Below are 25,101 nucleotides of genomic sequence, written 5' to 3' on the forward strand. Positions count from 1 at the left end.
CCTTTATGAGGTACCTTGTCAAACACCTCTGGCAGTTAACACAGCTACCAGGTCCCCTATTTCTTTGCTGGTTAAGATTCCTTGCTTGAACATGAACAAGTTAGACACTATTTCACCTTCATGAAGCCATACGAAGTGATTTTCCAAATGTTCTGCTAGTACTTGCTTAATAGTCAATTCTAATACTTTTCCGACAATGGATATCAGGCTAATTTGCCTCAATCCTTTTGAATAGGGGTTTCACATTATGCATCCACTATCTCTAACTTCCTTGCTGAGGATCCTAGGATGCAAGCCATTAGGGGAAGGGGACATTAGGGAAAGCCTTTAGCCTCATTAATTTGTCTAATGTTACTTCTTCATGATATGGTACTGTTGTCTAGTTCCTCCTTAAACAAGTTAGAACAACTGCAATAAGAATGTTATGAATGAATTTCCCAGGTGTCCCACAGTACTGAGGCATTCAAATCACTACAAACACACACCCTTAAATTTATTTGGAAACAGGTTACAATAATATTTAATACTAAACTTTTTTTAATTTCAAAATTATACTTTATTACTAAAAACATGTATAAATTTACCACTGAAGTTGTTCAGCTCTGTACAGTAGCATATGAAGAAATAAACATTGGTTTTGTTTGCTGGATGGAATCAAACTCCAAAGGCATTTCTTATTTGTATAAGATTATATTTATTTATATTTGAGGTATTGGGAGGGTCTGGTAACTGAATGGACCCCCATTTAACTTCGGCAGAAAGACCTAGTCAGTGGTATTTCCCCACTGTGCCTTGGTGGCAGCTTTAGTAAGACCCTCAGTACGTAGTCATGGAACTTGGAATGTACCAGTCTGCAACATTTGGTAGAGGCCAACTGTAAGACCAGCAAGTTTCGGGCAGACGCAAAGAGGGCCTCTCATCAAAGTTGATGGTCCTCCATGCAGTTAATGTTTGGCTCTGTATGCATCTGGGGAATAGACCTTAAAGTGGATTCCTGTGACACTGAGGTGCTCAGGACGAACCTTGACATATACCACTGCATCTTTCTCCAGACTTACTTTACAAAGACACATTCAGCAGATGGGTGACAGTCCATATAATTGCAACCACCCCCGTTCCTGATATGTCGCAGTATTTTGAAGCTCAGACTCCAGCTCCACTTAAGTTCTCAAGCAACCAATTTTTGTTACAGCTGTCACTAAGAATTACAACAGATTACACCAGTTCCCACATCTTGCAGGTACAACACATCACCCCCATCTTGCATCTGTTACTTAGGAATTTTAAAAAACTGTCTTTTAATGTGTAATTTGTAAATATTTCTCCTATTTACCTTCAATCTGAAAGTTGCCAAATTAGCAAATATTACCAACCAATGAATTTAGAGTTTCTGTAATGTCACTCTTTACTTTGTGCTTGGCCCCCAAGTCAAGCTTTTTTGAAAAAAAGCTTACAAACTTTGTGCAAGCAGAAAGCAACTTTTCCCTTCTACACACTAAACAGCAAGCCATCTGGTTATCTGGAAATACTGTGGGCAGAATTTTCCAACCTGGTGAAAGTAACTTGTTGATCGGGTCATCAGAAAGTTTGAAGCAAAATTAAGCACATTGAGACAACTGACTTATGGGTTCATGAGAAATTCATGCAGGGCTCAAGAGGGTTTGAAGGTCAAAATTGGCAAAATTCAGGCTATAGCCTAACCACCAGATGGCACCACAGCAAGTAAAAATTTAAACGTGGTGCATGAAGATACGGGAGGAAGGAAGCACCCATTAAAAAATGTACAACTAAATACTTAAAATTTTAGGAGTGCACCAAAACATACAAAGTTCAGAGAGGAAGAGTCCACTTGGCTTCTCAACCTCATTCCATCATTCAATAAGAGCAACCTCAAGGCAACGTTTCCATCTACACTTCTTGGATAAATTTTCACCCTTTCCTTACTAAGGATCTATCCATCTCTGCCCATAAAAGCATTCAAAGATTCTGCTTCCATTACCTTTTGAGTAAACATTCCAAAGACTTGCAACCCTCAGAACAAAGAAAAATGCATTTGTTCGGTCTTAAATAGGCAACCTCTTACTTTTAAAACTCCCTAGTTTTAGATTCGGCCATCAGAAGAATCATCCATCTAAAAGAAACTTGAACCTAACACCCCCTTAGAATATTTAGAAATAAGGCCTGAATAGGGAAGATCCAATTAATTAGTCAATTAAAAAGATCATGAACAGTTTTGGATATTAAAATGGTTAGAAATTAATCAAACTAATTTATAACATTACAAATGTGAAAAAACACATTTGTAATGTTGTGGCACTTGTTTATCAACTGCATCTTCAAATGCAGATTTAAATCTAAAATATGAGTTTACAAATAAAGTTCTAATTTCTCAAGTGTTAAGAACAAATACAGGCATAGCACACTAAATAACTTGTTTTGCGTGTCGGGGTGTGGTTTTAAATGCTACACTTACCACATTATATAGTGATAGCATTATCTTGTTTGAGGTTTTAAAAGCATTACTAAATGATACATGGTTCTGAAGAGATGGAAATACTCCCTTTTACAGTATTTTAATATCCTCCGCTCCTTTTCAAGTTAACATAATACATTCTTATCATAAGCTGAACAGTAGCAAATGGTGTCAAAATAATTTCCTCTGCTTCTGTTGGTGCAGAATTAGTATAGCGCTGAAATCATGAGTATTCCTTTCTATGACACACCTTAATGTTTTTATAATACTGGTTGGTCTTCTTTGGCTTCTTGTTCCTGGTACTACTGTATGCAGAGCCAGCAAAACAAAATCTTCATACATGTCTAAATCTTAACCAGTTCATATGTTATAGGAGCAGAATGAGGCCTTTCTGCCATTGAGTCTGTGCTGCCATTCAATCTTGGTTGATATGTTCCTCACCCCCATTTTCCTGCCTTCCCTACATATCCTTTCAACCCATTACCAATTAAAAAATTAACTCCTCCTTAAATTTACTCACTGCCCCAGGCACCTACCAAACTTTAGGGTGGCAAATTCCACAGATTTACAACCCTTTGAGAGTACTAGTCTCTCCTCAATTCTGTTTTAAATTTGCTACCATTTATCCTAAGACTATGACCTCTCATCCTGGAATGCCCAACAAGAGGTAGCATACACACCTTTTATCATCTTGACTATCTAGATTTGATTCTTCTAAATTCCAGAGAAGCATATTATGAAGATTAAGCTACAATGAAAATGGTATTATTGAAGAGCAAAACTTTAAACACTCAAGATATCAAATCTGAAACACCCGCATCGAAAATAGGTACAGCTTAATCTTCACACTTAGAGGCTTGGTTGCTAGCCTACAATTTTAACTTTCACATGAGACTAAGTTAACTTTACAGCAGTCACATCATTAATAATATAATTTCATATCTTTAGCACTATCCAAATAAAGGTTGATTTTAAATAAAACAGATACACTTTTTCCACAGTTCTTAATTTTCTTGTCATTCTTCAATTATTTTTACGTATTTGTAAATCCTCTATTTTGATATAATGTTTCCCATGTCTTCAGGGATTACTGTCCTTTCTGGGAGGTATTTATCCATTGCCTTAAAGTGGTGACAAAGGCTTTTTTTCCCCCTCTGTAATCAGAACCCAGGATATAGAAACTCTGGATTAATGTCATTGAAGAAACTAGAACAAAATGAAGTCACCAATCAGCTCAGTTGTTGGTGAAGTCACCAATTATACTTGTCACTTTCCAATTCCAGAAATGTTCCAGTGGCACGAATCAATTAGCGTTTGCACACAAACAAAATAATTAGGAGCAAGAGTAGATAGGGTGGCACCTTGAACCTACTCCACCATTCAATAAACTAACAACTGATCTCAACTCCATATTCCTGTCTTGAAGACCCTTAATTCTTTTGAATTTCACTTTGTAATCTCCAAATCTTTTAAAGTTCCTTCAAAGAGCAGAGATTTACGAAGTGAATTCCAGAGTCCAGGAGTATGATAGAAAGCTCTGCCACAATTTGGAACAGCATGGAACAACTATGCACCTTGATTCCTTGACAGAGGTCTTATTTTTCCAATATATGCTATTACCATATCTATTAGACAGATTGAGATAGTGGACAGTTTTGTTCCACTATCCTAAATGAACATTTCTATTTTCTTATTTGTCAAAATATTACAGAAAGTTCTTGATGTCAAAGCTAATTATTCAATATACTGTTGTTCGTTGAGTGTTAAATGCAAAGTTAGAATGGACATAGAATCATAGAGATGTACAGCATGGAAACAAATCTTCCAATCGGTCCAAATCTTCCATGCCGACCAGATATCCTAACCTAATATAATAGAATTTGCCAGCACTTGGCCCATATCCCTCTAAATCCTTCCTATTCACATACCCATCCAGATGCCTTTTAATGCTGTAATTGTACCAACCTCACTTCCTCTGGCAGCTCATTCATACATGCAGCACCGTCTACATGAAAAAGTTGCCCCTTAGGTCTCTTTTATAATGATCCATAATTTTCTATAACACAGATGAATGAATGGCATCTGGTGTTCATTAGAAGTGCTCGTGCCCATCTATCACACTATTTTGCATCAAAACATTGCTGATGTGCAAACTGATAACATTACGCCGAAGGAACCAGGCACACAAAGCTAAATTAGCTGGGCAAACCACAACGTATCTTCTTACCCATTCAGATTACAGGATTGTAAAATTAACAGTGCAAAGCCTAAGAAGGAAGTATATTGGGTATTGCATTTATCTATTAAGACTATTAAGAAAAAAAAGTGGACGGAGGTAAAAAAGAAACAATATAACAGACACTGTTTAACTATTAGCCATCTCACAGGTAAAGTTCTCTTCCACAGACAGCACCGAAGAGTGGCTCACTGATTTTACTCAAGGGGGGAGTTTCAGCCTTGTTTTGCTCAACAAGGAAGTCAACAGCTACGGAAGGGAGAGGGAGAAATGGAGTTGAGGCCACAACTAGATCATTCATTATTTTATTGAATGGTGGAGCAAGCTCAAGGCCAAAAGGTCTAGAGTGTTTCTTCTAATAATTTAAATGCCTCAGAGATTAATTGGCAGGAAGCAAACTTTAACTCAAACAACTAATCTGGGCTTAATTGTGTGATAAATTGCAATACGAAGCAAATATCCTAAGATGATGCCTCAGTCAAAGAACAGAAACTAAAGGCAAGTTTTAAAGGATCATACAAGGAGACAATCATAGTCATGAATGATTCCTGTTTATTTCTGGACTGTGCAGATCAATAGAAAAGGCTGCAGAGTGCACACAGACTGCATATAATAGTAACATATATGACCACAGTTCTACTATGGTTGTTGCACATATCCTGTGTGAAATTGCAAACTAAAGTGCATTCATTAACTGTTATAACTATTCTAGCAGTACCAATACTCCAAGTCTCTGTTCTTTACCTGCAATGGTTTCTGTTCAACTTGTATTCCTCCTTGATTAACCTCTTGGTTCAAGTATACTTCAAGTATGAACTGTGCCATTATATGGAAATAATTTTAAAACTAAGGAATTTGCATTATCTCAATATACTTTAACCTCTTCTCTTATTACAAGACTTCCTGATCTGCTTAGCCACAAGATGAAAAAATTCTTGGAGTTGCTTGCACTTAAGAAACAAAGGGGTGTACAGTACTCTTGAAGGCACAGCAGCCAGGAAGGGGGCAGCTCAGAACATTCTAACCATAGAGCCCCTATTGAGAAGTCATAATTAGTAAGTCTGAAAAATGTACTAGTGTCTTATCATTTCAACTTCTGACTACACTTATTTAGAACAGCCTCATTTTTTAAAGTAGTCTTGCGTTATTTTGTTTACTTCCACCATTTGAGCAGTTCTACGTGAAGGGTGACAAATAGAAAAGAACAATAATTAATTACTGCCTTTGAGTATAAAATAGATGCTAAAACCAACTGGATTATTGTATAGACAAAGCAACTCACTGTTGGAGCTATAATAAAGTAAATTAGATTTAATTTTTCATACTTTAAGAGTATTCAAATTCTCACCATTTTCACCAATACTATTCAAACAAATATGCAATGTAATTTTTTGTTTTAAAATCACATTTACAACTGAAGTTAATTTCCTAAGTATCTGCTAAAAGTATTCTTGTGAATGATTTCCAAATTGGTTTCTTTTATAGAGAAAGATAAATGCATTTTATCTTTAGTCTCTAGTTTGTTAAAAAAGAATGAAGAATCTCATCAACTTTTATACCAAAGAAAACTGACTAATCATTTTTGACAGTGTGCGTGTGGCATTGACTTATAGGGCTAAAATTCTCTAACTTCAATCCCAAAAGACGTTGTCCACTATACACTTTTTTTGATGTACAAGTCCAGCTAAAGTAGTCTTTGAACTTCATAATTGAGAAAACGATTGAGTGGTAGCATCCATATTTAGCACTTCAGCAGGTGGCGACCTGGGTATCTGAAATAAAGCAAAATAGGACTTTAAATTACTAGGGTTGCACTATATTACAGTCAATATCTATTTAGCTATTGACTGTAAATATAAATGCATATTGATACCAAATCCCCAATATAGTCATTACTTGCGTGCTACATTATAATTTAAGACCTTTTAAGATTACACCCATGTAGCTGCATGCTCTTAACACTAAAGCAAAGAACTGCACATGGAGAGCATAAAAACAGAATAGAAAAAAATCAGAGTTCTGAAAAGTCACCAAACTCAAAATGTTGTTTTGCTTTCTACCCACAGATGTTGCCAGACCTGCTGTTCTTGCTGGTAAAACTACTGGTCCTGGAAGCAGCAGTTAAAAAAAGTAGCACAGCAGTCTGCTGCTTTGTCTGGCAAATATGGCATATGAGTAGCTAAACTATATTAAACAGCAAGGTCCAATGTTTGATTCCCCATCTGTCCGGAGTTAGCCGTCTCTGTAGCTACGACAATAAATGTCACCGAGTCAGAGTATCTCCATTCATCAATGACACCTGCTGAAAGGTGGAAATGTGAAAACCTCAGACAAAAACAGAGTTGGGATGAGGTTTAGCCAAATGTTCACCTATATTGCTATGCTCACTTTATAGGTCTACACATGATAATTTGTGTACAGTTGTACAGTAACAAAGTTGTTGAAACATATCACAGTAAGGACCCAATGCCTTTAAAAAGAGAAAAGAAGGAGAAAGAAAATGCTCCCATTTGATAGTCTGCATATAGGCACTCGTACAAGACAAGTTGCCAATGCCACATTAGAAAAGCATGCAAATTGTAACAAGCAGAACTGAAAAAGTTTGCAAGGCTGAACTTCACAGGAACTGATTTAACCCAACTCACTGGGGGAGCTTCTTGCTTTACTTGAAAACTGTCAGGACATGAAACCGGATAAATCTTACAAATAAATCAAACCATAGACTCAGCCAGACTATAAATTAGTTGCAGGGGTATCCATAATCTTCTAAAAGTTTTCAAGACTTGTTTAGGATAAAATAATCAGTTACCTGCAGTGGTTTCTTTGAAGATGTTGAAGTGTCTTTGGATAGGTTCTGGACCTCTTTTCGCACTTCTGAAAAAGCTTTATTGACTTTACAGACCTTTTCATTATTCACAATGTTAATCTGTTCAGAACAAAATATAAAGTTTAACTCCTTGTAGGCAGTGAGCTACACTGCCTGAGCAATAATTTCATTATATGATCTGTGCACACGTCAGATTTTAAAAAATGCAAAGCTGGTGACTTTCATAGCCACCTGTGGTGAAGCATTTCAAAGCAATGCTGGCAGTCTTACTCATATCACTCATATTTTGGTAAATTTAAGCTAACAACCCTGGTTGGGTTTCTTCAAAGCTTATTAAATTGATTTTTAAAAGTACTGGAAAGGTCAACTTCTGGAATAAAAGAATGTATTTCTCGCACCCTCCCCCTCCCATTTATCAGTTTTTAAAATTGCTTGAAATTTATATTGATATAATAGTTAAGCATAAGAAAAAGAAGCAATTTTCCAATGAAAGTCAAGCAAGCAAATTCACAAATAGTGTATTTAAAATAACTGAACAGAAGCACTGGATAAAAAAAATGAACCAAATTGTTCTTATTCGTTCAGAAAGATAATCTGCGAGGACAGCACAGGTTTGAACAATACTGTATTCACATTGCTTAGAAAGCATCAAGTCTAGCAAGTATACCATTAGTGTGGTTCCCACGTTCTTGCAATGCACATTCTATTTGCTAACATCAAGTGCCTGAGTGACATTAAAAAGCATTAATATGAAATACAGGATTAGTATGCAGTGTGCGGATGAGTGCAAGAAAGGACAATTCCAATCATTAACATTTGCATCGTGAGGTCACTGGTTTGGGTCACTCAGTGTCAAAAAGAAAGAAAAAGGGATAAACAGTCACCAAATTCTAGCACAATGAAGGCTATTCTTGAGCTATTGTGGATATAACCCTGTCGACAGCTACTCTACAATGACTGCAACTGTTAAAGATGGGTTCTGTGTTTCAGAAACAGTGAACATATCTGTCTCGATGGCTAAATCTCTCAGTGGCTGCTTGTGTGTTGGGCTCTACTGCTTTGAAGAGCTTCCAAAACAAAAATGATAGTGGAAGCAGAAGTTTTAATCTCAATCAGACGGTGTGCCAAATGTGTCAAAATAACAGGCTACTTCTGTGACCAAACCAGTCAAGCAAACAGGCACATGCGAAGAAGATAACACAAATACACATTTTAAATTGAGCAATTTTTTATTTTTAGATTGCATCACTTTCCTGTCTGGAAATGAGGAAAGATTATATTTGAAGCGTTAAATATCAAAACGTAAGATCAACAGTCCGCTATAAAGGCACAGATTAGATTAGATTCTCTACGGTACGGAAACAGGCCCTTCGGCCCAACAAGTCCACACTGACCCTCCGAAGAGTAACCCACCCAGACCCATTCCCCATATTTACCCCTAACTAATACATCTAACACTATGGGCAATTTATCATAGCCAATTCATCTAACCTGCACATCTTTGGATTGTGGGAAAAAAACGGAGCACCTGGAGGGTGCCCACGCAGACACAGGGAGAATGTCTGTGTGGAGTTTGCACAGTCACCCGAGGCAGGGACTGAACCTGGGTCCCTGGCACTGTGAGGCAGCAGTGCTAACCACTGAGCCACTGTGCCACCCACTAATAAAGCACATCAAAGAGGAAATATATTCACAATGGAATCGATGCAGTAAATACCAGATTATGATCAACATTTAGCCCGACAGGATCACCAATTAGCAGACAAAGACCAACAATGCAAACAACCCACAATAAAAACAGCTTGCAACTGGTTCACCATCTAAGACATTTTAAAATCATATTGGAGTTCAGAAGAAAGCTGTGCGAGGAATAGACATGATTAACAGAAAGCAGGAACTTCATACACAACTTCATACCTCTACTTAAGAACATCTGTGATCAAAAACAAAGACGTCAAACTTGGAATTATGGTACAAGGACCTTGGCCACTTCACTTGATTTGACTAATGGGAAAAATTGTATGGTGTTCGAAATATCCTTATTTAAAGAGGCTGAAAACTGAGAACAGAGAGCTGAAATCTGTCATTGAAGGAGAAGTTGTAGTTGCAGGAAACATACTAAATAAATAGCTAATATGCTGAAAGAGAATCATAGATATGTACAGCATAGAATCAGTCCCCTCAGTCAAACTTCTCCATGTTGACTAGATATTCTAAATTAATCTAGTCCCATTTGCCAGCACTTGGCCCATATCCCTCTAATCTCTTCCTATTCATATATCCATCCAGATGCCAGTTAAATGTTGTAATTGTACCAGCCTCCAGCTCATTCCATGCTCGCACCACCCTCTCTGTGAAAACGCTGCCCCAGAAGTCTCTTTTAAATCTTTCCCCTCTCACCATAATTCTATGCCCTCGTGTTCTGGACTCCTCTACCCCAGGGAAAAGACCTTGTCTATTCACCCTATCCATGCCCCTCACGATTTTATAAATCTCGATAAGGTCAGCCCTCAGCCTCCAACGCTCCAGGGAAAACAGCTCAGCTGATTTAGCCACTCCCTATGGCTCAAACCTTCCAACCATGGCAATATCCATGTAAATATCTTCTGAACTGTTTCAAGTTTCACAACAGCCTTCCTATAGGAGGGAGACCATAACTGCACACAATACTCCAAAAGTGGCTAACTGATGTCCTGTAAAGCTTTCCAAATTCCTATACTCAATCCACTAATCAATAAAGGAAAGCGTACTACTTTTAATTAAGTTTCTGACATCAAACAGTACTCAGTAGCCCTACTGAAAGTTAAAAATCAAATATACCTCTATTAACTGTGTTTTGCGATTCTCCTCCATGTCCAAACATTGACTACCATACAATCCTCTTACTTCTCTTCTCCTTTGCACTGAATTGGTTCCAATTTTAACTTTATGAACAACGAACAAGAGTAGATCACTCAGTCTCTCCAGCCTGCTCCCCCATTTAGATCAAGTTGATCTGATTGTAACCTCAAATTAGCATGCTCACTTTTCCAATAATCCCCTAACAAGAAATTATTCACCTCTGCACCACTATCCATCTTAAAAATATACAAGGACTATGATCCCACCATCTTTTCAGGAAAGGAGTTCCAAATACTCTTAAATCTTGGAAAGAAAGAGATTGCCTAATCTCAGTTTTCAATGGGCAATCTTTGAATTTTAAACAGTAACTTCCTTCCGAACGGCATTGTGGGTCAACCTACACTCAACAAACTGCAGCAATTCACCACCAAGAAGGATGACCAAGAATTGCTGGCCGATCCAATGAAATTCACATGCCATAGATAAATTTTTAAACTCATCCATATCTTTATAAAATGTAGATTAGGCTGGTTTAACACATTCCAATCCTGTCCGGGCAGGTCAGCCATTCTGCTGGTTCTTCTCAAGAACTCCAATTCCAATTCTGCACAGAACTGGCTCTTCCTTCATGCTTTCCTCGATCTTTAAAATGCGACTGCCATTTGAAATCACTCCTTTACAAAACCTCAGGCAGCACCAATGTTGAAACTTCTTTTACATACAGTCATGTTGAATCTTCTAATTATAAGCTGATCAAAACTACTCAAGATTTGGGTTTGAATCCAATCCCACCAATCTAACTGCAAACATTCAATTATCTAGATATGCCTAACGAGGAACACAGGACCTGGGAGCGAGAGTAGCAAACCTATCCTGTCATAAGATCATGGCTGATTTATTATTGTTCAGTGTGCATCCAGGGGATCTGTTAGTGACCTCTCATCTTTCCCATTGCTAATCTCAAACCAAATTGTAGTGAGCCAAAGTTCTCTCTCATTGGGATTGCACGTGGCATAGTGGTTAGCACTGCTGCCACACAGCACCAGGGACCAGGTTTGATACCAGCCTCTGGCGACTGCCTGTGTGGAGTTTGCACATTCTCCCTGTGTCTGCGTGGGTTTTTTCTGGTTTCCTCCTGCAATCCAAAGATGTGCAGGTTAGCTGGATTGGCCATGTTAAAATGCCATGGTATCCAGGGATATATATGCTAAGTGGATTAGCCATGAGAAATGCAGCATTACAGGGAGAGAGTGGTGGATCTGGGTGGGATACTCTTTGGAGGGTCACTGTGGACTTGATGGGCTAAATAGCCTGCTTCTATACTTGTAGGAACTCTACAATTCTATTGTATTAATGTCATCCTTAATTAATACAGCTACCCCACCAACCTGTCCTAGTTCCCAGCCTTTTTTGAAAGGTCAAATATCCAAGCCTTGGTTTCCATGTAATCATGTCTCTATTATGGCTACTAGGTTATATTTCTCTTTTCCTTTCTGGTCTAATAATTTATCCATTTTGTTGTTATGATTGTTACATTATTAGCCGATAATTAATTTTCCAGAAGCACTAGCTGCTCTGGATCATTTGTCGCATTGACACAAGGTTTCAGCTTCCAATGAAATGGTTCCATTCCATGGTTCAGGTAGCTACTTCTTTTCAGTGATTTTATTGAAGTGATTCCCAAAACAAAAGGTTGTCGTCAATTTGAATGTGTTTTTCATAATAAATGTTGAGTTTATTTTGGAACACAGTCATTCTCCTTTGAAGAATACTGGGTCAATGAAAAAACTTGGTAGTGTGGATGCACAGAGGCATCTTGGAATTCGTGTAAGTTGAGCCCTGAAAGTTGTCACCAAGGTTGATATAGTGCTGTTAAGAAGGCATATAGTGTGTCAGGTTTTGTTGGTAAAAGGATTGAGTCCCAGAGCCATAAGATCATGTTGCAACTATACAAAATGCTCGTGCAGCCACGTGGAATATTGTGTACAGTTCTGGTCACTCAGGTATAGGAAGGATGTGGAAGCATTGGAAAAAGTGCAGAGGATTTACCAGGATGTTGCCTGGTCCAGAGGGAAGGTCTCATATGGAAAGGCTCAGAGACTTGCGTTTGCTCTCATTGGAGAAAAAGGCCGCGAAGAGGTGATTTGATAGAGACATACAAGGTGATCAGAAGATTAGATAAGGTAGACAGTGAAAGTCTTTTTCCTCGAATGATGGTGTTGATTGTAGGAGGGGGCATAGCTACAAATCGAGGGGTGATAGATTTAAGACAGATGTCAGAGGCAGGTTCTTTACTCAGAGTGGCAGGCAGTGCATTCCATGCCCTTCCCAATGTAGTTAACTCAGCCATATTAGAGGCATTTAAACAATCCTTTAATTAGCACATGGATGATGATGGGATAGTGCAGGGGATGGGCTTAGATTAGTTCACAGGTTGGCGATACATCGAGGGCCAACAGTCTGTTCTGCACTGTATTGTTCTATGTTCTATTTCACTTTAATATCCCACTTTAAGATAAGAATACTGGAAAGAATTATGAAAAAATGTACCACAAATTATATCCTACAGTATTTTTTTAAAAATCAATAAACTACAGCAGATTATAATATAGTAACAGGCTATTTGCTTCAACTTTTCCACAATTATCTTTCATCAATGCCATCTAATCCAGCAGCATAACTTTGTGTTTTCTCCTTGAAATGGTTACTTAGCTGCTTATTAAGACACACCTGCAACACAATGCAGGAGACCTTTTTCCAAGCTACCCAAGATTCTCTTTCAAAACGTGCCAGCCTAAGAGGTTCCTGAAAAACTGGTTAAGTCTGAAAATAAAACATCTCAGAAGTGGAAAGAAGCAGTGCTTCTATCAGGACGTTTTCCCAAGGCTTTCACAAATTTGACGGCCTTTTTCACCCAAGACTAGATTAACTAGTGGCCCCTTTGAATCTGTGCTCAGCAACAAGGGGTGCAAAATGTGATTGCAGATGTCATCTAGTCTTCAGAGGATGGCAATGAGACAGCTTTCTGAAGATTTATCTCCAGTGCCAGCATTAAGGGGTCATATGTCTAGCACTCTGTTGTTAGAACAGCTTGCTCCTCAGGGACTGCAACTTATCAAATCACTACAGCTTCATAGACCTCTCCCAGCGACAGTGAATCTGGATAGTTGATGAATTAAATTGCAGGCCTTCACTAGATTCAAAGGTGCTTGAAGTGAGAACTCAATGCCTGCTCTATAATTCTTGTAGGTACTGGAGTTTCATCATATTGGCTGCTCTGCAGTGTCTGTCTGGAGGCATAAACAGAAGTTCTGACTTCAAAGCATAGCCATGATCAATTAACCAACCTGATTCCATTAGGACTGGTCAAGTGCAGTGGTGTATGACACAGCTCTCACACAGTTTCCAGAAGGGTTGAGATGAGAAACTGGTCAGCATCACATTCTTAATAGCTACACATTCAGTTAATAAAAACCTTTACCTTTAATTGTGTGGGTTCCTGAATGTGGCTTTCAGTGTGACATGCAACCTATCAATTGCTTCTTGCATCTACAGCAGCCCTGATAGTCTGAGTCACTGATTCTATTGATGAGGAAATTAACTGCATGGTTTCACTGAAGACCATCTCAGTTGCCTTCCTTATACAATGATGAACTCTAGTCACTTTATTGTACTAAAGATCTCTTCTTATCACTAGAGGAGATTAGTTCCCAAAGCATAGTCTGATTAAAATGACATAATTACTCCAGACCTGAGGGAACAGATATACTGCAATTTGTAACCTTCAATTAAGCAAAATCATTCAAAAGGACCTGCCAGACTATTCAGACAAAAACATACTCAGCAAGGAGCCAGATTTAGAAAGGTAGTTTTATTTCAAACACCCGTAACAAATATCTACACGCTCCTAGAGATACAGACCCGCACTGTTAGATGCCCAAAGCCCAAATGAGATATTAATATCTGACACTCAACAGAATCATCCTAATTTCAGAAAGGTAGTATCAGAAACCCAATAATTAATATACATGCTACAAAAACAAAAATTTAAGGTAGCAAATCAACTAAAGAAAGCCAATGGCATAAAGGCATAAATCACACCCTTGTGGTTCCCAAGTGACAGAAATTTTAAAATGTACAGGTTCGAAGTAAGTTCTTGCACAACAGTGAAGTATTCACTAACCTTCTTGAGACTTGAAGTTACGGGTTTGGTTTTACTTTTGACCTTGAGATTTTTGCTTTTGGCAACTTTGAAGACATCTTTATGTTTCTGTGCCTTTGATTTGTTCTTTGCCATTTTGATAGGTTACTGGAAGGTAAACAATCACAGGATCAATTCAATACTGTTTATACTCGCTTATGGACCATAAAACTTACCGGTGTCCAATCTTGATGGAATTCTAGGCATTTTTTCCTATTCCTCCTCACTTAATAAAGACTGACACAGTTACTTCCCTCTTTTCTGCTACTTGTGTCAATCTATCCTCATCTGTGTTCAGAAAATGTCCCATACCAACCTAAGAAATTCAAAGAGGCGGAATATCTCTTTATTCTAATACATTGTGCTAATTCTACCCATCATAGGCTGAGATAAGGTTTCAGGGCTGTGAAATGCCTGGAAATCTAGCACTTCACCAGCTGATTTCCACTGATCGTCCAACTGACTGGTGTGCAATTTGTTTGCAGATTTCACTGAAGACAGACGGGCAGAATTTCAGTCCCTGATGACAGATCCATTTCAGTAAACTGCAGTGGTGAATTAGTGTTGAACCTGTTGCTCAGGTTTTGCTAACTATATTGTCAACATTCCAAAAGGACTGGGCTTTGATGTAAGTGCAGTGTCTCAGCCAGATCTGTTCACCACTCTAGAATCTAGCAACAATAAAGCCTAATCCTTTGATATACAAGTAATAATTTTTCAAAATAATTTAACAGCTGGATTGCTGATCAGAACCAAGGAATTTAGGCTACAAATTATAAACTATTTAATCAACAGTAATTAGTACCAGAATCTCAACACAGGACCATTAAAATTTTGAAATATTTACATGACTCAGTTACAGAGAGATAATAAAGTGAACACAAGACCCAGCGCTGACCTGGGGAAAAGGTGAAAATAACATCTCAGCACAAACTCTTCCAAATTGCTCTGTCAATGGCTCTATGCCCCAAGCACTGCAACAATTCAAAAATACAATTCACCACCACCTTCTTCAGAAAACTGGGAACAGACAATATATGCTGGCCTAGCCAGTGACTAAATATCCCAAGAAACTATTTTGTTAAAAATGTCTTTTTCTTCTTATTAAAATCAATTAATAGTCCAATGCGTAGAGGAAAGGCAGGACAGCTCAGTACCACCAAATACACATTTGGTTTCAAGTGGGAACTCCACAACAATTCTCACCTCCTAGACAAACAGATGTGCAGAAACTGTCATGAGCTGGAGCAAATATTGGCCTCAGTGTAGACAGGGAAGTAGCTGGCACTATTGTGGTAGATTGCAGGGCTTACATGGATAGCACATTTCTGTGTAGCCACTGCAGTTTATACAGGCAGAAGAGGAATAAGTGCATGCTGAGCCATCAAATAAGATGAAGCAGGTAGCACAAGAATTGCAAGAATCTCATGAATGCATTTCACTTTCCAACTGGTATTTAATTCTGAATAGTGAATTCTGAAGGAAACTGGTATTTAATTCAAGTCTGTGGAAAGGTTCACCTGGGGAGTGCAATCCAGTTCTTGGACCAACCCTGGCTTAGTTGTACAGAGATGGCAGGCAAAAAAAAAAGTGTGCATGCAACAGTGATGGGGGATTCTAAAGTTAAAGAAACAGGCAGACATCTTGTGTCACAGGTTAGAACACAAATTGGTATGTTATCTCTCTATGCTGATGTCACCTAGCAGTTCCACAGCATTCTGACAGGGGCCACTGATTAGTCCATTTAGACAGCTCAACTGTACCAATAACTTGGGTTGAAATGGGAAAGAGATCCTTCAGACAGATTCTAGAGATTTACAAATGAACTAGCTAGATCTTAGAAGCCACAATTAATGGATCACTCCCAGTGTCATGCATTACCAAATACAGAAATAAAATTACAAGAACATGGCAGGAGAAATTGTGCAGGAGGAAGAGCTTTTGATTTCTGGGACTTTCCAACAGGTTCCAGGGAAGTGGACAAAATTACAAGTTAATGGATGCAGGACCAATACAGTTATATGGTAGTTTGCATGTACTGTTCAGGACATGTAAATTAACATGGCAAGGAAATGGGCACCAGGGCATAACAGGTGAAAGGAATATACAAGCTGCACAAATAATTGAAAAATCAGAAGATAGTAAGTCCATTTATAGTAAGTTGGAATGCACTGTTATGTTAATCACATACTTCTGAGGACTAGTTATGGTTGGGATGTTGGAAATTCAGTAGCCAATTTGCACAATACAACCTCCCAGTGTTGTGATGACATCTATGTAACCTTATGTTGACTAAGAGGTTAAAAAAAAATTAGTCAAGGTACCCAATCAATTCAGAGGGCAGTAGCATTCTCAAGTTAATACTTCACCTGAAAGGCAACACTTCAGACAGTGCAGCACTCTCGCAGTATCGCACCGTCGACCAATCTGTTTTTGATTGAACCCACAGTCCTGACTGTGAGAGGCAAGTGTAACATCAACTGAGCCATGGCTGACAAGTGAAAAATGATTAAGTGGTAAAATTTAAAACACTACAAAATACAGAGCAGAAACGTCCCTCTCTATTACAAACTCAACTAATTCATGATATAAAATAGAATTTTACACTTTTTCAAATGAAAACGCACCACCTTCATAAACCCGCTAAGTTATTCCAACAGTAGGTCCACCCGGCCCAGTAGAGTGATCTCCCTTTTCCTTTAGGACATACACTGTACTGTTGGAACCTACCCCCAAGTGCAACTGAAGGAGCTCCTGGTCAACACCACCGCGTGCTCCGGGACACTGCAACGTCACAAACAGCGCGCCACTCACTTCGGAAAGACCCCCAGAGGGAGGCTGCCCGCTATGCTGCCTGTTTTATAATGAAGCAGAGAGGAGGATGTTGGTGTGTGAGAAGGTGGAGGTTGTAGTTGCTCTAACTTGATTGTGTTCCAGAATTAGTGACTTATCGCATTCAAGTCTGTGCACATACAAGCAGTTCTGAAGAAGAGCCGCAATAGACGGAAACATTAACTCCGCTCCTCTCTTCACAGGTTCTGTCAGTCCTGCTGGGTTTCTGCAGTCTCTTGGTGTTTCACATTTCCAGCATCCGCAGGGTTTTCCTTTTATAATATCAGAAATGTTAGCCTCTATTGTTATCTGTCGGACAGACGCTGGCAAGTTGCGTCTTGTCATTGAATGAGAGACTTTCATTCCTGTAGCACCGTTCACAACCTCCAAGCATTTTATGGCTCATAACTTTGGAAACTTGTCGCAAACGCAGCCAGTTTGCACACAAACAGCATTGTGTTGACCAACAAGAACAGATCACAAAATAGAGGTGAGGTGCCATGTTTGAATGAAGCACTAATCTGTGTCCCCTACCATCTGTTCGCTGACAAGATCCCATAGATCTATTTGAACACCAAAGCAATTTATCCGATCATTTTTTTTTCAAATTGCTATTTCTGAAACCTTGTGGCTGCAATGTTTCCCTACCTAACATTTTAAAACTAGTTCACTAATTCAGAAATGCATTGGGAGGTCATAAACGATGCTAATGCTTATTTATTTTCTTTCTGTCTTTATCTGTCTGCATTCAATGTGTTGAAGACACTTCTACAGTGTTGTTAAGTGTAGATTTCTAGAATTGTGACTAGCAATGATAAAAGAAAGGTTATCTATTTTTAAGTTGGGAAATGTGATTTGGAGGGGAACTCACAGGTGGTGGTGTTCCCATCTGCCTGCTGACCTTTCTTCCTCAGGGGTAGAGGCTGTGGATTTGGAAGGTACTGTTACTGTACATTTTGTAAATGGTACACACAGTAGAGGAAGGTGATGTTTAAGATGGAGGGGTTGCCAAACAAGGGGACTGCTTTAATATGATTTGGACGTGCTGGTGTTGGACTGGGATCAACAAAGTTAGAAATCACACAACACCAAGTTATAGTCCAATAGGTTTATTTGGAAACATTAACTTTTGAGGTGGTTGTGGACCATAAGGCACAGAATTTATCGCAAAAGGGTTACAGTGTCATGGAGCTATAATGGTATATTAAACAAACTTAGATTAAGTATTTTACCTTTTAGAATGGGATACGCTAGTTTCGGTTCTTTTAATATATAAATCCCAGAATTCCTTTTAAGTTACATTCTCAAAAGAGGTTCAGCTTTTCTAACAATAATTGCTATCTCAGTTCAGACAGTGCATTAAAGGTGTGAGGTTGAAGTCTGTCTCTCCCAATATTGAGTCAGACTGGTTCTATTTCTAAAGTGGGACTTACAGAATCTTACATGAATTTTGAGCAAAATAAAAAGTAATTCTGCAAATACAAACTCACCCCATAAATTTATGTGTGCGCACATGCAGGAGAGTCACAGTGAGTGTTGGCATGTGAAAGAGTATGTGTGCAAGCTTGGTCAAGTATGTGTGTGAGGCCTGTGAAAAGGTTCATGCGTGGGTGTGAGTGCAGGGGGGTGCACGTGTGTGTGTATGAGAGAGAGCATATGCATGAGAGATGGTGTGTGTGGGTGTATGAGTATGGAGGAGTGTGTGAGAGAGAGTGTCTGTATTGCAGTGGGGTCACCTGTAGTGTGACATGAACCCAAGGTCCCAGTTGAGGCCATCTCCCTGCATACTGAACTTGGCTATCAGCCTCAGCTCAGCCACTTTACATTGTTGCTTGTCCTGAAGTCTGCATTGGAGGATGGTCACCCAAAGGTCTGAGGCTGAATGTCTCGAACCACTAAAGTGTTCCCCAACTGGAAGGGAACACACTTGCCTTGTGATCATTGTGCGGTCTGAGGAAGAAGAGACATTGTTGGGCTTTTGTAACTAATAAGTCTACATGGAGAGTCTGAGAAAACTTGTTGTGGATGACCACTCCCAGGAACTTGACACTGTCAACTCGTTCCACCTCTGTGCTGTTAATGTGTAGGGGGGCATGAGTAACATCCCGCCGAAAGTCAATAATGAGTTCCTTGGTTTTTCCAGAATTGAGAGCTAGGTTGTTCTCAGTGCACCATTTTTCCAGATTTTCCAACTCCCGTCTGTAGTCTGTTTCATTGCCATCTGCGATTCGACTGACCGATTTGTGTCATCAGCAAAATTGTAAATGGCATTTGTCTGGTATTTGGCGATGCAGTCAAGGGTATACAGTGAGTACAGTATGGGCTGAGTAAGCACCCCTGGGGGGCTTCAGTGCTGAGTGTTAGTGAGGCTGAAATATTGTCCCCAGTCTTCACTGATTGTGGCCTGTGAGTCAGGAAAGAGAGGATCCAGTTGCAGAGAGTGGGGCTTAGTCCGAGATCACTAAGTTTAGTATTCAATCTCGAGAGGATAATAGTGTTGAAGGCTGAACTGTAGTCAATGAGTAGGATTCTTACATAGCTGTTCTTGGTGTCAAGATGTTCTAGGGAGAAGTGATATGGCATCTGACATGGATCTGTTGATCTGATAAGCAAATTGTAAAACATAATGATTACAAACAGTTTGGAATTATAAGATTACAAATGCAGTAAAATCTTTCTATATAACCTTTGAAAAACTTACAACTCAGAGATATATCCCTGGATTGCCTACTGTTAACTCTGCCATTATGTGGTACTGGTATTGATCTTGTGGATAGATTTATGCATTTGTACCAAAACTGAGGTATTGCTGAAATATTACTGCCATTCATTTCAAAATTATTTTCTCAGAATATCTTTAATCTGGGGAATTCTCTTTCCTAGAGAGCAGTGTAGGGAAAGTCAATGTATAACTTTAAGGATGGATAGGATAGATTGTCGCATGACAAGGGAGTTAAAAGAATTAAGATAGACAGGAAGGTGTAGTCCTTAGTCAGATCGGCCAAGATGTTTATCAAATGGTGGAGTAGATTTGAGGGCTGATTGGCATATTCCTGACTCCAATTCATATATGTGTTCATATTAAGTTACAGAAATAAAACCAAAATACTATGGATGCTGGAGTTCTGAAATAGAAAAACAGAAAATGCCGGTGAAACTCAGCAGATCTGACATTATCTGTGGAGAAAGAGTTTCTTGTGAACAAGACACATTGGATTTGAAAGGTTAACTCTGTTCCTCTCTTCAAAGATGTTGCAAAACCTGCTGATATTCACCAGCATTTTCAGTAACTATCAAAAATTACTGAAGCTACTTTCTAAAAGATTTATAAAAATTGGTATTCATACTGCATGTTTAGCACATATTATTCTGTTAACAGGTTACATGAAGACACAGACTTACTCATTAGTTTAAATTATCCAATAATGTACTAACTATCTCTATTTTCAGAAAAATAACACAAATTGCAATAACTGAGTTAAGTTAGTTGTACCTTTCTTTGGATTGTAACTGCTTGTTTTTTGTTTGTGTATGAAAAATGGATGTGCTGGCTGCAAATTAAGCTGATTTTTCCTTTCTGATATGTCAAGTGCAACAGCCCTCCCCACCATCCAATCCAAACTCTGGATCTGGTATGTAGATGGCATCTTTGTCGTAATTAAATTTACATAACCCACCATTACATCAATAACATCCTCACCGGAATAAAGTTCACGAAAGAAGAGGAAAACAACAGCAAACTCCCCTTCCTGGACATAGTAGTGGAATACACACCTACTGGGAAACTCCAGCAAGATCACCCCATGCTGCCCAGATACTGAATGATAACAGCAATCATCCAAGCACCCACAAACAGAGCTGCCATAGAACATTATTTATACGTGCAATGACACGCTGCAGCAACCCAGGACTCCAGAAAACAGAACAGGAGCACCTCTTCAAAGGATTTAAATGAAACAGGTACCTAAGAGCACTATCCTCCGGTACTTCCAGGACGAACCAAAGAAGAAAACATTACACCCGAATAGTCATACCCCTGGGAATCTTAGCGGTCCACAAACCAGTAAACACCTTCCACCAGCTCCTCACATAGGTGAAAGACCCAACACCCCCATCCAATAGGTTGAACGTTATCAATGAGATATCCCGCAAAGACTATGAAAAAACATTACATAGGACAAACAGGAAGAAAACTAGCCATATGAGCACACAAACATCAGCTCGCTACTGCCAGACAAGACCAACACTCTCTTATTTCCAACCACACAGACAATGAATGATACAACTCAACTAGGACAATATAACCATCATAGCACAGGCTAAACAGAGACAGGCCAGAGAATCCTTTGAAGCCTGGCACTCCAACTGGAACGCAATAGACACATTGAACTGGACCCTGTATACAAAACACCCAGATACAGAATCGGAAGTACCAACAATGACGACACACAAATATCAGGCGGGACAGAGCACCGACACCTTATCAAAGGTGCACTGATGATACCACCTAGCAAGGCGACAAAACATTTGCAGAAAAACACACAGGCTCAGCGAACAAATCCATGACCTCTACCCCTTCATCTCTGACCCAATATTGCCTTGATGGTTCAGTGTACAGTGCCACTGCCAGACAAGGTTATTCCATTATATTAAAAGGTGCTATACAAATATAAAACAAAAATGGAAATAACTGGGGAAACTCAGCAGACCTGGTAGCATCTGGAGAGAGAAAGCAAAGTCAACAGTTCGGAACCGATGACCCTTCAGAATTGGAGATTTCCAACATCCAACAGTTCTTTGCTTTCTACATAAATATAAATTGTTGTTCTATAGTAGAGATTGTCAATGAGGAGGTGTCAATGAGACATGGCTACATTTCCTTCTCTGTTGTCACAGAGAAACACTCAGAACACATAGCTTCAGTTAAATTGCAGGGGTTTTTTTGTCCATGTTGCAGGGTCAGATAGACTGTACTTTTCACTTCTGCTTTTTTTTACTGGAACTGAAATATTTCCTCAACATCTAGCTGGATATTGAACATGGGTGATAAATCGTGCAGGTCAATGTCCATATTCTGGAGTAGTTGTAACACCTTCACTCAGCAGTTGGCTGCTATACTGTCATAGGGAAGTGTGACCCACTGGTGCCAAGTGCTGATATGCCGACGACATTGGGATCTTCCATCCATCCTACACTTGTGCAGGATGCATACACTTAAAGCTCTGCTGTGTACAAAATACGATAGAAGAGACCAATGATGTGCTGAAACCATGTTCCACTGCCTAGAAATAGTCTAGTGGTACTTGACAAAGCAGATGTTGAAAGAAGTAATCGGGTTTATGTTCCATGGAGCTGTAGTCATTTCTTTAGGTGGTGTCTCAGCAAAAGCTTATGCCTGAAATGTCAATTCTCCTGCTCCTTGGATGCTGCCTGACCTGCTGTGCTTTTCCAGCACCACACTCTCGACACTGATACTCCAGCATCTGCAGTCCTCACTTTCTCCCAATCCTATGAAACTGTTAATAAATAGATTGCTAAACTGTTGTGACACCCAGAAAGCCTCCTAGGACATCGTAACCCACACCCAGATTAGCTGCAATCTGAGCTTTCGCAGTAGCAATCTAAACTTGCATAACAGCAGTTGAGCTTCCTCTGTAGCACTCAGATATTGAATGGCTGCTGCTTGTGCTGCAACAGAAACTCAGACATTTGCCATATTACATGCGATCTCCCATTCACTGCCTCCAACCTCATAGTTCCACAACCCCGCATCGCCCATTTCTATCTTCTACCCAAAACCCACAAACCCGACTGCCCTGGCTGACCTCATCTCTGCATACCTCGACACGGTCCTGTCCCCCTTAGTCCAAGAACTCCCCACCTACGTTCGGGACACCACCCACGCCCTCCACCTCCTCCATGATTTTTTGCTTCCCCGGCCCCCAACGTCTTATCTTCAGGATGGACATCCAGTCTCTATACACTTCCATCCCCCATCATGAAGGCCTCCAAGCCCTCCGCTTCTTCCTCTCCTGCCGACCCAACCAGTACCCTTCCACTGACACCCTCCTTCGACTGACTGAACTGGTCCTCACTCTTAACAACTTCTCTTTCCAATCCTCCCACTTCCTCCAAACCAAAGGAGTTGCCATGGGCACCCACATGGGCCCCAGCTATGCCTGCCTCTTCGTCGGATATGTGGAACTGTCCATCTTCCGCAGCTACACTGGCACCACCCCCCACCTTTTCCTCCGCTACATCGATGATTGTATTGGCACTACCTCGTGCTCCCACGAGGAGGTTGAACAGTTCATCCACTTTACTAACACCTTCCACCCCGACCTCAAATTTACCTGGACCGTCTCAGACTCCTCCCTCTCCTTCCTAGACCTATCCATTTTTATCTCGGGCGACCGACTCAACACAGACATTTACTACAAACCGACTGACTCCCACAGCTACCTAGATTACACCTCCTCCCACCCTGCCCCCTGTAAAAACGACATCCCATATTCCCAATTCCTCCGTATCCGCCGCATCTGCTCCCAGGAGGACCAATTCCAATACCGTACAGCCCAGATGGCCTCCTTCTTCAAAGACCGCAATTTCCCCTCAGACGTGGTCGATGATGCTCTCCACCGTATCTCCTCCATTTCCCGCTCCTCCGCCCTTGAACCCCGCCCCTCTAATCGCCACCAGGACAGAACCCCACTGGTCCTCACCTTCCACCCCACCAACCTCGATACATCGTATCATCCTCCGTCATTTCCATCACCTCCAGACAGACCCTGCTACCAGGGATATATTTCCCTCTCCACCCCTATCAGCATTCAGGAGAGACCACTCCCTCCGCGACTCCCTCGTCAGGTCCACACCCCCCACCAACCCAACCTCCACTCCCGACACCTTCCTCTGCAACCGCAAGAAATGCAAAACTTGCGCCCACACCTCCCCCCTCACCTCCCTCCAAGGCCCCAATGGATCCTTCTATATCCGTCGCAAATTCACCTGCACCTCCACACACATCATATACTATATCCGCTGCACCCGATGTGGTCTCCTCTATTTTGGGGAGACAGGCCGCCTACTTGCGGAACATTTCAGGGAACACCTCTGGGACACCCGCACCAACCAACCCAATTGCCCCGTGGCTGAACACTTTAACTCCCCCTCCCACTCCATCAATGACATGCAGGTCCTTGGCCTCCTCCATCGCCAGACCCTGGCCACACGACTCCTAGAGGACGAGCACCTCATCTTCCGCCTAGGAACCCTCCAACCACACGGGATGAATGTAGATTTCTCCAGCTTCCTTATTTCCCCTCCCCCCCCACCCCCCACCCCCACCTTATCTCAGTCCCAACCCTCGGATTCAGCACTGCCCTCTTGACCTGCAATCTTCTTCCCAACCTCTCCGGACCCACCCCCTCTCCAGACTATCACCCTCACCCTCACCTCCTTCCACCTATCGTATTCCCAGTGCTCCCCCAAATTCCCTCCCCCTTACCTTTTATCTCAGCCCACTTCGCACACCAGCCCCATTCCTGAAGAGGGGCTTATGCCGGAAATGTCAATTCTCCTGCTCCTCGGATGCTGCCTGGTCTGCTGTGTTTTTCCAGCACCACATTTTTCAACTCTGGTACTCCAGCATCTGCAGTCCTCACTTTCTCCTACATGCGATCATGGTTGAG

General features: G+C 40.4%; 1 protein-coding gene across 5 annotated transcripts; it reads right to left on the reverse strand.

Annotated features, from left to right (window-relative positions):
- Window positions 1–5,241: 5,241 nt before the first annotated feature.
- Window positions 5,242–17,411, reverse strand: rbis (ribosomal biogenesis factor). Of its 5 annotated transcripts, none has more exons than XM_060824399.1 (4): window positions 17,309–17,411; window positions 14,561–14,686; window positions 7,519–7,635; window positions 5,242–6,481 (listed from the first exon to the last, which is right to left on the reverse strand). In XM_060824399.1, exons 2-4 carry the CDS (start codon window positions 14,672–14,674, stop codon window positions 6,413–6,415), a joined length of 300 nt encoding a protein of 99 aa, XP_060680382.1. In that variant the 5' UTR covers window positions 14,675–14,686; window positions 17,309–17,411; the 3' UTR covers window positions 5,242–6,412. The 5 variants fall into 5 exon arrangements, with proteins under 5 accessions (XP_060680382.1, XP_060680387.1, XP_060680385.1 ...); XM_060824404.1 differs by lacking the exon at window positions 17,309–17,411 and adding an exon at window positions 17,209–17,302; XM_060824402.1 differs by lacking the exon at window positions 17,309–17,411 and adding an exon at window positions 17,206–17,302.
- Between the last annotated feature and the right edge of the window lie 7,690 nt (window positions 17,412–25,101).

The sequence above is a fragment of the Hemiscyllium ocellatum genome, chromosome 4, assembly GCF_020745735.1.
Source record: "Hemiscyllium ocellatum isolate sHemOce1 chromosome 4, sHemOce1.pat.X.cur, whole genome shotgun sequence".
Classification (NCBI taxonomy): Eukaryota; Metazoa; Chordata; class Chondrichthyes; order Orectolobiformes; family Hemiscylliidae; genus Hemiscyllium; species Hemiscyllium ocellatum.

What these genes read in the sequence shown, in the direction of transcription:
- rbis (XM_060824399.1), bottom strand. Translation starts at nt 14,674, where the DNA reads ATGGCAAAGAACAAATCAAAGGCACAGAAACATAAAGATGTCTTCAAA. An exon ending in TAACTTCAAGTCTCAAGAAG is followed by an intron (nt 7,636 to 14,560) that starts GTTAGTGAATAC and finishes TGTTCTGAACAG; the next exon opens with ATTAACATTGTGAATAATGA. An exon ending in CTTCAAAGAAACCACTGCAG is followed by an intron (nt 6,482 to 7,518) that starts GTAACTGATTAT and finishes GCTTTATTTCAG; the next exon opens with ATACCCAGGTCGCCACCTGC.